This window comes from Choloepus didactylus, assembly GCF_015220235.1.
Source record: "Choloepus didactylus isolate mChoDid1 chromosome Y unlocalized genomic scaffold, mChoDid1.pri SUPER_Y_unloc2, whole genome shotgun sequence".
Classification (NCBI taxonomy): Eukaryota; Metazoa; Chordata; class Mammalia; order Pilosa; family Megalonychidae; genus Choloepus; species Choloepus didactylus.
Genome location: NW_023637625.1, coordinates 720,247 through 737,170, shown reverse-complemented (window position 1 = coordinate 737,170; position 16,924 = coordinate 720,247). Strand labels below are relative to the sequence as shown.

Below are 16,924 nucleotides of genomic sequence, written 5' to 3'. Positions count from 1 at the left end.
ACAGACAGACTGGAAGTTGAATTAGAACTGGACCCTGAGGGACAATTGGAAGTCCACCAGTTATGCAAATAGGGTAGGGAAGGGTATATTTCTCAGGAATTTCTGATTGTGTGTGTGTGTATAGGCACTATTGTATTGTTTTATATTTATTTTGTTGCCCTTATCTTTATTCAACTATGTTATAGTATTTTGCTGCTGGTACTTTAGCTAGGCCAGTCATCTCTGCCATGATTCTTGTTGTTCCTATCAGGATAAGACTTCAGTCTTAAATGCTTGCATGCTTTATTCCCCTAGTGAGTCAAACTGGATACCCTGGAAGGGAAACCTGACAACCCCTAACCCTTTCTCCTATGAATCTAAGCTTCCAGCATACTTCAGGCAACAACCTCCTTTCTTCCTCTGGGCCTTGCCAAGGTCTCTGACCCTTCTTCTTACCTGCCTGAGACCCACAGAGATCCATCTCTGAACAGGTCTAGGTGTGTGTGAGAGAGAGAGAGAGAGAGAGAGAGAGAGAGAGAGAGAGAGAGAGAGAGAGAGAGAGAGAGAGAGAGAGAGAGAGAGAGAGAGAATATTCTCTAGGAAAGATCCTTTCTGAAGCAGCATAGCCAACCAGACCATTTCCACCTTACTTGGCAGAAAAGAAACCTATGCTGGAAGGAACCTCCAAAGCTCATATAGCATGGGACCTTGTTTTCAAATAAATAATGGATTTTATTTTCTTTCAATATTTTCCAATGCAGAAGCTAATGTCCAGACAGGTAAAGTGACATATTCAAGACCATACAATCAGTTGATGATAGAGTTAGGACCTAAACCCATGTCACATTACTCTTAGTTCCAGGCCCTTTCTGTTATACCACACTCTCGGCAGCTAATATTTAGATTCCTCTGCCTCATTAAAAAATCTTTCCAAGATTCTGCCTGTGCAAAATCACTTAAATGTAAATAATAATAATAATAATTTGGGGACAACATGGGGACTTCTTCCAGTTGCCAATCCACTCTGCCTTGTGTTTCTTGTGAAGCCTTGTATTGGGTTCTTTGTTACATCAAGAACAAAAGATTACAGATTTCAGCTATGAGACTGAAATTTTTTTCATCTTTGTAGCCTCATAGCACAATGTAGGTCTTCAGTAAAATGTGTCTTGAATGAATGAAGGAAGGATTTATCCTGTATATTACTTCTAGAGTTAAGAAATGGTTTCTAAACCTCCCATACATTCCATACCTGTGTGCATTCCCTTCCCTTCCCCTTCATCCCTGGCATGAGACTGGAACAAAACCAGTGCTGTAAGTGGCCAGAGGTGATCTCTGAAATGGTTTGCTACTCCCTTGACCCAGAAAACCCCACAAAATCACCAAAATGAGAGGTTCACACATTTATATTCACTTTGGAACACCTGTGAAACTGTGACAGACTATCAAGGGCATACATATCTGAGAAGCATAGAATATCTGAAAGACAGCACTTTAAAGAAGCAATGTGTGCCATTCTGTCATTACAATGGTGGAGTTTTCAGATGTGCCCAGGTCAAATGGTGGGGCTGGATACAGGGTCAGTTGCCCAAATAGAGTGCTGAATTTTTGGTATACAGGCCTAGATGCAGGGTTTAGATGGAGGGTTTAGATGCAGATTCTCTAGTCATTGAGCACATCCAGGTGAACAAAGCCCCCAGGATGCACCATGGTACTTACAGAGCTCATAGTTGAATTAGCCCTTGCATGAACAACTCTTGACACATTGAGGTGATCTTTGCTGGAAAAGAACAAGTTACTCCTAAATCAGAAGAGGGTATTGTACAGAAGAAAGAGATATCCTAGAAGAAACTGAAGAAAATACAATTTATGGCTGAGGAATAAATGCAGCATATATAAATGCAAATAGTAAAATAAGAAAACAAAAATGGGGCTGACTTAGTATCTTCATTTCAGAAGAAGTTTATAGATAACAGAGAACATTTAGAAGAGGGTGACTATGATGGTAAAGAAGATTTGTAAGACTAGGCGAAGGAATTGGGGTTATTTAATCTGGAGAAGAAAAGTTTAAAAAGGTACATACATGGTAGTTGTTTTCATAATTGTCATGTGGAAAAGGGATTATACTGACAATATATGGATCTCCAAAGGGCAAAATGAGAACAAAAGGGTGGAAATTACAATGGAACAAATTTCATCTAGATAAAAGCAATACACAGTCAACAATTAGGGTGGTTCAAAAATAGCTGCCTTAAGAGGTAAATAGATTTTTGGTCACTGGACTTATTAAAGCAGTCATACTAAAAAGATGCAATAGGGAGACCAAGAAGATGGCAGCATAGAGAGGAATGGGAGTTAGTTAGTCCTCCTGGAACAACTAATAAACAACCAGGAACAACTAGTAAATAATCTGTAATAAGTGCTGGGAGACAACTGTGACTGTCCAAGCATTGTACACCAACCTGGATTGGGAGGAATGCATGAGATCATATCATAAAATCTGTAAGCAAAAACTGCAGACCCGAGCCAGTAGGCCTCTCCCCCCATGGTAGTCTGAATTGCAAAACCTCACTGTGATAGAGAGCAACACTCTCTGAACAAGCAAATATACCTCAGTCCAGCTCCAACTGGGGTTTTAATTAACAAATGTGGACTGCTCAATACAAGCTACAAATCCCCAACATGCAGACAGAGGCTTTTAGTGATGACTGACCTTAAAGAGCTAGAGGAATTCTCTGTCCCGGGAGGGAGAGCCCAGAGGACCAGGTGCCATCTCTGGCCAGCAAGTGAAGCTGGGGGGCCATGGACTGGCCCTGAAGGGGGATTTACTGTCCTTTTCTCTCTCTCTCAACCTGGGCAGCTCAGTGGAGAAAGCCACAGCCATTTTCAGTTCACAGTGCTGTTGATCCAGACAAGGATAGAGATAGAGCCAGAGAGACAAGAACCTGTTGAAATGCTGATGATCACTCCCTAGGGGGTATATCTTCCCTAAGAGGAAGGAGGTGGTACCCAGCCTTACTATCGGCCTCCCATTCAGAACCAGACCGCAGAGCCTGGGGGAAAACAGCCAAAACAGAAACTAAGCAGGCCACACCTCCTTACACCAGTCAGGAGTGTCAGGCTAACAGATGCCACCTGCTGGGCAGGTTAGGAAAAGTACATCTGCTAGAGGCTTCACAGGGTTGGTCAATCTTCTACGACACACCTTCAGGGAAATCTGATACTGAACATTGCTTCTTCTGAAATAAGAGCCTGCTCTGGTCTGGGAAAACCTGATTGGGGTAACCAAGGAAACTAGATGCCTAGACAGCAGAAAACTACAACCTACACTAAGAAAAATGAAGTTTTGGCCCAGTCAAAGGAACAAACTTACACTTCAACTGAGATACAGGAATTGAAACAACTAATGTTAAATCAATTCAAAAAGTTTATGGAAGATATGGCAAAAGAGATGAAGTGTATAATGAAAACACTAGGCAAACATAAGGTAGAAACCAAAAGTTCAAAAAACCAACTGGCAGAATCTATAGAAATGAAAGGCACAACACAAGAGATGAAAGACACAATGGAGACATACAACAGCAGATCTCAAGAGGCAGCAGAAAACACACAGGAACTGGAGAACAAGACACCTGAAATCCTACACACAAAAGAACAGATAGAGAAAAGAATGGAAAAATAAGAGCAACATCTCAGGGAACTGAATGACAACATTAAACGCATGAATGTACAAGTCATGGGTGTCCCAGAAGGAGAATAGAAGGGAAAAGGGGCAGAAGCAATAATAGAGGAAATAATCAATGAAAATTTCCCATCTCTTATGAAAGACATAAAATTACGGATCCAAGAAGTGCAGCATACCCCAAACAAGATAAACCTGAATAGGCCTATGCCAAGACACTTATAATCAGATTATCAAATGTCAGAGATAAAGAGAGAATCCTGAAAGCAGCAAAAGAAAAGTGATCCATCACATTCAAAGGAAGCTTGATAAGACTATGTGCAGATTTCTCATTAGAAACTATGGAGGCAAGAAGGAAGTGGGGTGATATAATTTAAGATACTGAAAGAGAAAAACCACCAACCAAGAATCCTATGTCTGGCAAAACTGTCCTTCCAATATGAAGGAGAGCTTAAAATATTCTCTGACAAACAGACAATGGCAGAGTTTGTGAACAAGATACCTGGTCTACAGGAAACACTAAAGGGAGCACCACAGACAGAAAGGAACACAGGAGTGAGACATTTGGAACACAATTTTGGGTGATGGTAGCACAGCAATATAAGTACACTGAAGAAAGATGACTGGGAGTATGGTTGAAAGAGTAAGGTTAGGAGCATGTGGGACACCAGAAGGAAAAAGGAAAGATAAGGACTGGGACTGTGTAACTCAGTGAAACCTAGAGTGCTCAACAATTGTGACAAAATGTACAAATATGTTTTTACATCAGGGAGAACAAATGAATGTCAACTTTGCAAGGTGTTAAAAATAGGGTGGTGGAGGTGAGCTGGCTGCGGGGACGCCCAGAAGGGGTCCGAGCAACTGGGGGCAGCGGTGGCTGGGCTGGGGCTCTCCCCACTCCCCCCCCCCCTCCCCCCCCGGCGTGCGCTCACCGCAGCCCTGGTGTGTCCCGGAGGTTACCGGAAGTGGCCGCGCTCCGCGCTGCCACGTTGAGGAGCTGCTGCCGCTGCCGCCACCGCCACTTTGTTGTCGCCTCCTCTGGCTGAGGAGGCTCCCCGAGCGGGGGGAGTGGGGAGGAGGGGGTTGGCCGCCGCAACCATGGAGGCCAACTGGACCGCGTTCCTGTTCCAGGTCCAGGAAGCCTCCCATCACCAACAGCAGGCAGCACAGAACAGCTTGCTGCCCCTCCTGAGCTCTGCTGTGGAGCCCCTGATCAGAAACCATTGCTTCCAATACCAATAACTCAAAAACCTCAGGCTGCACCAGAAACATTAAAGGATACCATTGGGATTAAAAAAGAAAAACCCAAAACTTCATTTGTGTGCACTTACTGCAGTAAAGCTTTCAGGGACAGCTATCACCTGAGGTGCCATGAGTCCTGCCACACAGGGATCAAGATGGTGTCCCGGTCAAAGAAAACCCCCACCACGGTGGTTCCACTTATCTCCACCATCGCTGGGGACAGCAGCCGAACTTCATTGGTCTCCACCATTGCAGGCATCTTGTCAACAGTCACTACATCTTCCTTGGGCACCAACCCCAGCAGCGGTGCCAGCTCCACAGCTATGCCCATGACCCAGTCTGTCAAGAAACCCAGTAAGCCTGTCAAGAAAAACCATGCTTGTGAGATGTGTGGGAAGGCCTTCCGAGACGTATACCACCTCAGTCGGCACAAGCTCTCCCATTTGGACGAAAAGCCTTTCGGGTGTCCTATTTGTCATCAGCGCTTCAAGAGGAAGGACCGGATAACCTACCATGTGAGGTCTCATGAAGGAGGCATCACCAAACCCTATACTTGCAGTGTTTGTGGGAAAGGCTTTTCGAGGCCTGACCACTTAAGCTGTCACGTAAAACATGTCCATTCAACAGAAAGACCCTTCAAATGCCAAACATGTACTGCTGCCTTTGGCACCAAAGACAGACTGCGGACACACATGGTACGCCACGAAGGCAAGGTATCGTGTAATATCTGTGGGAAACTTCTGAGTGCAGGATACATCACCAGCCACTTAAAGACACATGGGCAGAGCCAAAGTATCAACTGTAATACATGTAAACAAGGCATCAATAAAACATGTATGAATGAAGAGACCAGCAACCAGAAGCAGTAGCAGCAGCAGCAGCAACAGCAGCAGCAGCAGCAGCAGCAGCATGTGACAAGCTGGCCAGGGAAGCAGGTAGAGTCACTGAGACTATGGGAAGAAGCTGTCAAAGCAAGAAAGAAAGAAGCTGCTAACCTGTGCCAAACCTCCACGGCTGCTGCGACACCTGTGACTCTCACTACTCCATTCAATATAACATCCTCTGTGTCATTTGGGACTATGTCAAACCCAGTCACAGTGGCAGCTGCAATGAGCATGAGAAGTCCAGTAAATGTTTCAAGTGCAGTTAACATAACCAGCCCAATGAACATAGGGCACCCTGTAACTATAACCAGTCCATTATCCATGACCTCTCCTTTAATACTCACTACCCCAGTCAATCTCCCCACCCCTGTCACTGCCCCAGTGAATATAGCACACCCTGTGATGATCACGTCTCCAATGAACCTGCCCATGCCTATGACATTAGCTGCCCCTCTCAATATAGCAATGAGGCCTGTAGAGAGTATGCCTTTCTTACCCCAAGCTTTGCCTACATCACCACCTTGGTAAGCAGTATTAAAAAATCAAAATATGGGTTTAAAGTAAATATTTACCAGCAACTTATTTCTGGTTGATTAAAGCAAAAAGTAAACCTTGATGAAATTGGGAGATTTTATTATGTTAGTTAGTAAGAATGTAGTAGCATTTTTTTCCAATTTGATTGGGATTGTTCAAAGTAGGGTGAGTATGTAACTTATCCCTGGACCACTTTAGTTTAATCAGAAATTCCTTTTAGCTAACAGCATTGCTTAAACAGGGTATTTGTTGGCAAGATGAAATGCCAGAATTAAAACCAATCATAAAAAAGCAAAACCCATTTCAAAATAAAACAAAAACAGCATTACTGTTTCTAATCCCCCAAAATCGTTTATTCTAAACACTAGCAGAACTCTTTTCCCTAAACAAGGTGGATGGCTGACTTTAACCTGAAGTTCTAAATCCATGGACCGAGAGCTAGTGTAGAATTGTCTATGTTTATTGTTTTTATGAGTAAATACATGCATTGTCATAATAAAATGCATTTCAAAGAATATGCATTTTACCTTTGGGAATATGTTAATTTCAGGCAGCATTCCCTATGGGAAAGGTGATACCAGCTCTGATATGCAAAGTATATGATAATTTATCATTCTAACTTCAACATATAATAGGGATTGTGACCTGATATTTGGAGATGTAAATATTGCTTAGCATATTAATCCTGATGGACTATAGCATTGTAGTTGACTTTTTTAAAAAATTAAAACTTAAAAACGAAAACAAGAAGAAGAAGAACCCATCCAAAATATACAAATTGTGTTTTGGTAAGAAAAGTCAAGCGTGCGGACAGGCAAGCTCCTGATGAATGGAGGCCAATGGGACTCTCCTATTCAGGAGCCAAGGAGTACTTTGGAACAGTTAAAATATATTGCTTTAAATTGGAAGACCCTGGAGGCACTGGGATGTGATATGCCCTTCTCTCCCAATCAGACCCTGTTGATGTTACAACAGGGACAGATGTGTTAGTTGCTCACTAGAGTTTATGTCTTATATTAAATTGTATACAGTTTTTATTCTAACCACTAACTAGGTAGTATGCCCCTTCAGAACAAGCAGACTGTATTTTTTTTAAATTTCCCCTTCCGTTTCTTAATCAAGTATTGTGCAGATTTGTTCAACTTTGTAAATATGGACATCACTTTTTTTTTTCTTTGAGAAAACACTTGTATCAGCTTTGTGGTATTTTCAGGGAGATAGCCGTCTGCACTCCCTGTGGAAACCCAGCAATGATTATGCACGTTGAGACGTGCTTTTTATTTCTTAGCAGGATGTTTTATTTCTGTACATAAAGTAGAAACCAAAAGCTAGGGAAACAGATAACTTTATACCATCATGCCACACATTAATGTTTTTTAAACACTGTGTTTAAAAAAAAAAAAAAACTAAAACTAAGATGCTCTGTTTTTTTTTTTTTAAGTTGCAATATGTTTGGGATTCTTTTTTTTCCTTTTTTAATCTTGCAGTTAAGAGAAATGGAAATTAGTTGTGCTAATCTTGCAGAATGATTGCAGGACTGACTATCAAACTGGATGACTTCCGTTTATACCCTACTGTGTCAGTTCAAGCATCAGAAGGCATCTGAGCAGACTTCCTACATCAGGGACAGGTATCTGTGTGTCATTGTACAAAACAGTTCTAGGGGGTTGAACTACATAGTAAAAAATAAAATAAATAGTACGTAGTGTAAAATAATTTTATAAATGATCTTTTGTACTTTAGGACGTTAAATTGTACAACTTTTGTATACATAAAAGCTTAGGAACTTTCTGTTTAGCAGGAAGGCAACACATTCCTACACTTTTAATATATATGTTTGTTATAATGTCCATGTAAACATGCCCTATGTTTGTGCCTTTTAATTAGTTTGTCTCAATAAACAAAATGTAGAGAAAAAAAATTAAAAATAAAAAAAAATAGGGTGGTATTGGGGAAAAATACAATCAATTAAAACTAGAGACTATATTTAACAGAAACATTGTATTATGCTTCCTTTAATGTAACAAAGGCGATATACCAAAGATAAATGCATATAAGAGGGTGGCATAAGGGAGGGGTATGGGACTCTTGGAACTGGTAATGTTGTCTGACTCTGTTCTACATTAGTTTAATGCTGTCTTTCCTTCTGTTGCTTCCTAGCTGTCATGTTTTTTTTTTCTCTTTCTTTTTTCTTTTTATTTTGTCTCTCTACCTTCTTTGACTCTTTCTCCTTTGTGGAAGAAAGGGAGATGTCCTTATATAGATAGTGGTGATGGTGGTGAATACATAAATACATGACTATATATGGAAACATCGATTGTTTACTTAGGATGGAATGTATGGTGTGTGAACAAAACCGTCTTAAAAATGGGTTGATGAAGAAACCTTGAGGACACTATATTGAATGAAATAAGTCAGACCCATAAGGACAAATATTGCAGGATCTCACTGATATGAACTACTTGTAATATGTATACTCATGGAGATGAAATCTAAGTTACCAGGATATAGAGTGAGGCTAAAGATTGGGGAGTGGTTGCTCATTATGAGCAGAATGTTCAACTAGGTTGAACTTGTGTTTGGAAATGGACAGAGTTGGTGGTAGCAGGTTACTGTGAGAATAACTAAGAGTGCTGAATGGTGCTTGAATGGGGTGGTAAGGGTAAGCTCAGAGTCATGTATGTCAGCAGAAGGAAAGCTGGAGGTTAAAAGATGGGAATGTATCAAACAGTGAATCCTGTGGTGGGCAATGTCTGTGATTAACTGTACAAATATTAGAAATCTCTCTCATCAACTAGAACAAATGTATGACACTATAACTAGAAGTCAGTAATAGAAGGGCATATAAGGAGAAAAGTAAACCTGTTGCAAACTATATACTACAGTTAGTAGTATTTTAACATTCTTTCAACAGTTAGAAACTTACCATACCAATACTATGAGTCAGTAATGGAAGAGGGGGGTTAGGGGTTTGGGGGATTTAAGTTTCCTTTTTTGTCTTTATTTCTTTTCTGGAGTAATGAAAATGTTCTAAAAATTCAAAAAAATTAATTGTGGTGATGGATGCACAGCTGTACGATGGTACCATGGGCAATTGATTGTACACTTTGGATCTTTGGTTAACTGTATGGTATGTGAATAATCTCAATAAAAAAATAGATGTGATAAATGGCTTCTGAGGCTTGAAAAATCTGAGATTTTCCGTGATAAAGAAGAACACAAAGACCTGTGCCCTTTAGTCTATGCTCTTTAACAGATTTAGTCTAATTTGTCATTGATTTATTTTGTTGTGAATAATTTTGAAGGGGGTTCTATGCAGAATTCAGGAGTATATGCCTGCTGGGTCTGATAAATGTTTTTTCCTTATAGTATCGTGCTTTTTCTGCGTCTTGAATGGTAGGCCTTGGGATCTCTTGTTGTTTTCTAATACGTCTCAAATATTCTCAAAAATTTTACTTGGGTTAAAAAATATGTCTCTTTGAATTTCAAGTTTCTTCATTGTTTTTATTCTTTTCCGCTATTTACTTGAAAATTTCCCATGCTGCATTCATCAACTAAAATCATCGTATTGATACTACTTTAAAATAAAATTCAGGTGAGGAATAACTGGAAAACAAAACTATAAAATATGTGGGTGATTTTAAATTACCTGGAACTTAGAAAACAAAAATTATCTCCTTGAACTTTACATTTAGAAAAAGAAAGCCTATCAAAACACTAGAGTAGAGCTAGAAAAACTAGCCAAGTTATAAATCCTTGGAAAATGGTACTTAATATCACCAATGTAGGTCACTAAGACCTACTTCTCCCAGAATCTTTTGAAGCCCAGAAGTCCAAGCTATACCCCAGGAGAAAATGCTGGTTTCTATAGTTTCATAGTTTCTTCCTTCATGACTGATATGCTCTAAAACCTGTTTTCCTCTCAGGGAAGGAACTCTCCATTTTTCTCAATGCTCATCATGCAGAGTTCTACCAGAAAGTATAGGAGGGCCTCTTGTAATTTTTTTGTCATCTTTAAAAACAAGGACAAAACCATCTAGTTTGGAAGCTTGCTGTTAACTTTCCTGTGTATTCTTGGGTTGGGTTCATTTTAGTGTGCTTTTTCCCCTGACCATGTACTATGTTGTTTACATTTCAAAATATATGAAAAATAGCTCCATGAAATGTTACAAATATTAGCTGAATTGGATTATCTTTGCTGCAAGGAACTTTAAAGTTTCATCTTGTCAGTTCCTCTCATTTTATAGATTAAATGAGTGCAGGAAAATTCTTTTCCAAGATTCCAGAGCTAATTATCAGCATGCAGTGGACTTTTACTTTAGCATTTTTATAGCTCTAGAGCATGCTGCCTTCTGGAAAATAGGAAAATATGGTCTACTTGCAAAATTCCTGTACTGTCATCTCTAAGAAGCCAGGCTTAGAGATGGCAGGTGCCACAGAGGTGCTGAAAACAGTAGGATTAATTGAAAATCTGTGCATAGAAGAGTCAATCTCTTCACTCTCATTCTCCACCTTTATATAGTTTATGGCCAAGTATTTACCAATAAATGAAAATTTGGACCCAGAATTTCCTAAAAAGTTTGAAGAAATGGTATGGGATACTTTATGGGATTATGTCTCGTCATAGAGACCTCCTCAATTTGGAATTAGAGACCTCCCAGTTCCCTGACTATTCATTCTAAAGTAAAACCTGTCAGTCCCAAATCCTTCCACCTGCAATATCAGTCAACCTTCACATATTCTCATTATCTTATTTAAATGAACAAATTGGCATTTCTAGACATTTGAAGAAAGCCTTCAGCATGAAAAAGAAAGATCAAGATGAAAGCTGAACAGACTCAGAGGGAAATAGGTTATTGAAGGGTCAGAAATTGGCTATTAAAAAAGCACACCAATTAGCATACTAGAGAGTGTAGTAGTTTTAAAGATATGTCCACAAGTTTTTGGTACTCTTTCCCTTAATTCCCCTCCCCTTGAGTGTGGGCTGGACTTAGTGATTCTCTTTTAGTGAGCCAGTAGAATATGACAGGATATGGGATGTCACTTCCAATATTTGATTATTAAAAGACTGAGGTTTCTGCCTTAGGCGATCTCTCTCTCTCCTCCTCCTCTTCTTCCCTCCCCCCACCTCCTGACTCACTCTGGGGAAAGCTGACTTCCATGTTGTGAGAACACTCAAGCAGCCTATTGAGAATCCCAGGTGAGGAGGAACAGAGGCCTGCTCATATCCTCGTGAGTGAACTCGGAAGCAGATCTTCTCAATCCTGCCAGCAGCCAGGTGTGTGAACTTGGAAGCAGATCCTTCCCCAGCTAAGCCTTGAGATGACCACAGCCTTGGCCAACATCTTGATTGCATCCTTGTGAGATACTCTAAGCCAAAACCACCCATGTAAGCTCTTGGATGCCTGGGCCACAAAAACTGAGACAATAATTGTCTGCTATTTAAAGCTGCTGTGTTTGGGCTACTTGTTGCACATTTATAAAAAAAAAATGAACACAGCATGATTCAAGAAGAAATTGCATAGTTATACAAGAGCAGAATACTACAAACAATTAAGGAACAAGAAAGAGCTCTTGGAAACTAAAACATGACCATGCCAAATTTAAAATTCAGTGGATGGATTGTACATAGGAAAAGACTAAAAGGACAAATTATGAAAGAAGTCATGAAACTCGGGGTGTCAAATCAGAAGGACCTAGTATTCAACTGGTAGAAACTAGCATCTGTCTAGAAAGAGAACAAAAAATAAAGAGAGAAGTGAGCTTAGAAATAAAACAAGCATTTCAGAATTGAATGGAGAGGTGAGTGTTTAAATTGAGAGGGCCTACCAAGTGTGAATCAAGAAGAATGAAAAAACCCATGGTGAATTTCAGAACTTCAGAGAAAGAAAAGTTCCTTAGAGCTCTCATACAAAAACATCAGGTCATACATAAGAGAATGAGAACTGGTTTTTATATCAGCAACACAGGATGGTAGAAATCAGTGGAGTACTTCTGTGTTCTCAGTGAAAATGATTTCACTATAGGTTTCTATGTTCAACTTGTGTCACCTAGGATTAAATTTTACTGTATCAGAAAACCAAAAATAACAGTGGGTTGAACACTTTCAGAATTTCTTTTCTCTCATGTAAAGCATTCAGGTAAAGCTCCAGGTAAGCTTTCCAGAGCTGCTATGGCATCCAAAGAACTAGGCTTCTTCTGTTTTGTTGCTCCCCTATGAATGGCCCTTTCCCCATGTCCAAGATGATGGCATTCATATTTCAGGCATCAGTCTGAAAGAAAGGATGACAAAGAAGAGTACAAATGATTCATATGAACTATCTCTTATGGGAAGTTCCAGGAAGCAGCCACATGACACTTCTTACATCCAATTGGCCATATATATCTGGCAATATAGTCTTTATTCTGAGTAGCCCTGCAAACAGCTAAATATTCTATTACTGTGGAAGAGGGAGAACAGATACTAGGAGACTACTAATATCATCTCTGACATCCAAACCAAGGTTTTATTCACGTGTGAGAATAGAATATACATATTTTCAGGTACACAAGGACTCAGAAAATTCACCTTTCCTGCTCTCTTTCTTAGGGAAGCTATTTACAGATTTAAGCCATTAAACCAAAAGAGGAAAACAAGATAGAGGATGGATCCCAAAAAACAGTGGCTCTAACTCTCAAGGAGAGTGAATAGAATTCCGAAGATTTGGCTCTGCAGTAGACCTGCAGGAAAATCAGCCCACACAGATCAGGACACTAAATGGCTTTGAAAAGAATGGCTTCAGAGAAAAGAGGAACTCCTTAGAGTAGAGGGACATGATGGAAGAATAGGAAAATGTGGTTAAAGCAAAAAATTGGATAGAAATAGAAAAACAATTTCAAACTCTAGGATAAAGAAAAAGTTATATAAGCAACTATGTTCCAAATATGAAGCAACTAGTTTTAGGAGGTCAGTGAGCTTTAAGAAGAAAAAGGATTGTGTGAAAATGATGGAGTAGGAAGCTTCAGGAATCAGTCCCTACACTGAAACAACTGTTGAACTGGAAGGAACTGTCTGAATCAAGTAGTTTGCAACTCCAGAGTCTAGTGGAACACTGTGCAGCATTCAAAGAAGATTGAGAAGAAAAGGCTGGTAAATTGTGAAAAATACTGGTGAATTTCAGCCTCCCTGCAGTGACTGCAATCCCCCATACCCTAGCCTCATGGTAGGCAGCAGTGGGGACTGCAGCTTGGGCTTCTGGCACAGCTTGCTGGTGCCAGAGTGGGACATAAAGACCTAGTCATCTGGAGAGGAGGCGGGAAAAGATGGCAGACTGGTGAGCTGTATGTTTTAGTTACTCCTCCAGGAAAGTAGGTAGAAAGCCAGGAACTGCGTGGACTGGACACCACAGAGCAATCTGCCTTTGGGCATACTTCATACAACACTCATGAAAACGTGGAACTGCTGAGATCAGCAAAATCTGTAAGTTTTTGCGGCCAGGGGACCTGCGCCCCTCCCTGCCAGGCTCAGTCCCGTGGGAGGAGGGGCTGTCAATTCTGGAAAGGAGAAGGGAGAACTGCAGTGGCAGCCCTTATCGGAAACTCATTCTACTGATCCAAACTCCAACCACAGATAGACTGAGTCCAGACAACAGAGAATCTGAGAGCAGCCAGCCCAGCAGAGAGGACACAGACATAGGAAAAAACAGCATGAAAAACTCCAAAATAAAAGCAGAGGATTTTTGGAGTTCTGTTGAACATAGAAGGGGGAAGGGCCCTGAGGCGCATATGCAAATCCCGAAGAAAAGCTGATCTCTCTGCCCTGTGGACCTTTCCTTAATGGCCCTGGTTGCTTTGTCTCTTAACATTTCAATAACCCATTAGATCTCTGAGGAGGGCCCTTTTTTTTTTTAATCCTTTTTTCTTTTTCTAAAACAATTACTCTAAGAAGCCCAATACAGAAAGCTTCAAAGACTTGCAATTTGGGCAGGTCAAGTCAAGAGCAGAACTAGGAGAGCTCTGAGACAAAACGCAATAACCCAGTGGTAGAGAAAATTCACTAAACACCACAACTTTCCAAGAAAAGGGGGGTGTCCGCTCACAGCCATCATCCTGGTGGACAGGAAACACTCCTGCCCATCGCCAACCCCATAGCCCAGAACTGCCCCAGACAACCCAGTGTGACGGAAGTGCTTCAAATAACAGGCACACACCACAAAACTGGGCGTGGACATTAGCCTTCCCTGCAACCTCAGCTGATTGTCCCAGAGTTGGGAAGGTAGAGCAGTGTGAATTAACAAAGCCCCATTCAGCCATCATTTCAGCAGACTGGGAGCTTCCCTACACAGCCCAGCAGCCCAGAACTGCCCTGGGGGGACGGCACTCACCTGTGACATAGCACAGTCATCCCTCAACAGAGGACCCGGGGTGCACGGCCTGGAAGAGGGGCCCACTTGCAAGTCTCAGGAGCCATACGCCAACACCAAGGACTTGTGGGTCAGTGGCAGAGACAAACTGTGGCAAGACTGAACTGAAGGATTAGACTACTGCAGCAGCTTTAAAACTCTAGGATCACCAGGGAGATTTGATTGTTAGAGCCACCCCCCCCTCCCTGACTGCCCAGAAACACGCTCCATATACAGGGCAGGCAACACCAACTACACACGCAAGCTTGGTACACCAATTGGACCCCACAAGACTCACTCCCCCACTCACCAAAAAGGCTAAGCAGGGGAGAACTGGCTTGTGGAGAACAGGTGGCTCGTGGACGCCACCTGCTGGTTAGTTAGAGAAAGTGTACTCCACGAAGCTGTAGATCTGATAAAGTAGAGATAAGGACTTCAATTGGTCTACAAATCCTAAAAGAACCCTATCAAGTTCAGCAAATGCCATGAGGCCAAAAACAACAGAAAAATATAAAGCATATGAAAAAACCAGACGATATGGATAACCCAAGCCCAAGCACCCAAATCAAAATACCAGAAGAGACACAGCACCTAGAGCAGCTACTCAAAGAACTAAAGATGAACAATGAGACCATAGTACAGGATACAAAGGAAATCAAGAAGAACCTAGAAGAGCATAAAGAAGACATTGCAAGACTAAATAAAAAAAATGGATGATCTTATGGAAATTAAAGAAACTGGTGACCAAATTAAAAAGATTCTGGACACTCATAGTACAAGACTAGAGGAAGGTGAACAACGAATCAGTGACCTCGAAGATGACAGAATGGAAAATGAAAGGATAAAAGAAAGAATGGGGAAAAAAAATTGAAAAAATCGAAATGGACCTCAGGGATATGATAGATAATATGAAACGTCCAAATATAAGACTCATTGGTGTCCCAGAAGGGGAAGAAAAGGGTAAAGGTCTAGGAAGAGTATTCAAAGAAATTGTTGGGAAAAACTTCCCAAATCTTCTAAACAACATAAATACACAAATCATAAATGCTCAGCGAACTCCAAATAGAATAAATCCAAATAAACCCACTCCGAGACATATACTGATCACACTGTCAAACACAGAAGAGAAGGAGCAAGTTCTGAAAGCAGCAAGAGAAAAGCAATTCACCACATACAAAGGAAACAGCATAAGACTAAGTAGTGACTACTCAGCAGCCACCATGGAGGCGAGAAGGCAGTGGCATGATATATTTAAAATTCTGAGTGAGAAAAATTTCCAGCCAAGAATACTTTATCCAGCAAAGCTCTCCTTCAAATTTGAGGGAGAGCTTAAATTTTTCACAGACAAACAAATGCTGAGAGAATTTGCTAACAAGAGACCTGCCCTACTGGAGATACTCAAGGGAGCCCTACAGACAGAGAAACAAAGAAACGACAGAGAGACTTGTAGAAAGGTTCAGTACTAAAGAGATTCGGTATGGGTACAATAAAGGATATTAATAGACAGAGGGGAAAAATATGACACACATAAACCAAAGGATAAGATGGCTGATTCAAGAAATGCCTTCACGGTTATAACGTTGAACGTAAATGGATTAAACTCCCCAATTAAAAGATATAGATTCGCAGAATGGATAAAAAAAAAATGAACCATCAATATGTTGCATACAAGAGACTCATCTTAGACACAGGGACACAAAGAAACTGAAAGTGAAAGGATGGAAAAAAATATTTCATGCAAGCTACAGCCAAAAGAAAGCAGGTGTAGCAATATTAATCTCAGATAAAATAGACTTCAAATGCAGGGATGTTTTGAGAGACAAAGAAGGCCACTACATACTAATAAAAGGGGCAATTCAGCAAGAAGAAATAACAATCGTAAATGTCTATGCACCCAATCAAGGTGCCACAAAATACATGAGAGAAACACTGGCAAAACTAAAGGAAGCAATGGATGTTTCCACAATAATTGTGGGAGACTTCAACACATCACTCTCTCCTATAGATAGATCAACCAGACAGAAGACCAATAAGGAAATTGAAAACCTAAACAATCTGATAAATGAATTAGATTTAACAGACATCTACAGGACATTACATCCCAAATCACCAGGATACACATACTTTTCTAGTGCTCACGGAACTTTCTCCAGAATAGATCATATGCTGGGACATAAAACAAGCCTCAATAAATTTAAAAAGATTGAAATTATTCAAAGCACATT

At 40.7% G+C, this 16,924-nt stretch overlaps 1 protein-coding gene across 1 annotated transcript; it reads left to right on the top strand.

The window, feature by feature from the left end:
- Positions 1-4,756: 4,756 nt before the first annotated feature.
- Positions 4,757-6,380, top strand: LOC119525956 (vascular endothelial zinc finger 1-like). The gene is given in 2 exon segments (XM_037824733.1): positions 4,757-4,862; positions 4,865-6,380. Coding segments are annotated over 2 exon segments (1,554 nt in total). The 3' UTR covers positions 6,313-6,380.
- Positions 6,381-16,924: the final 10,544 nt, after the last annotated feature.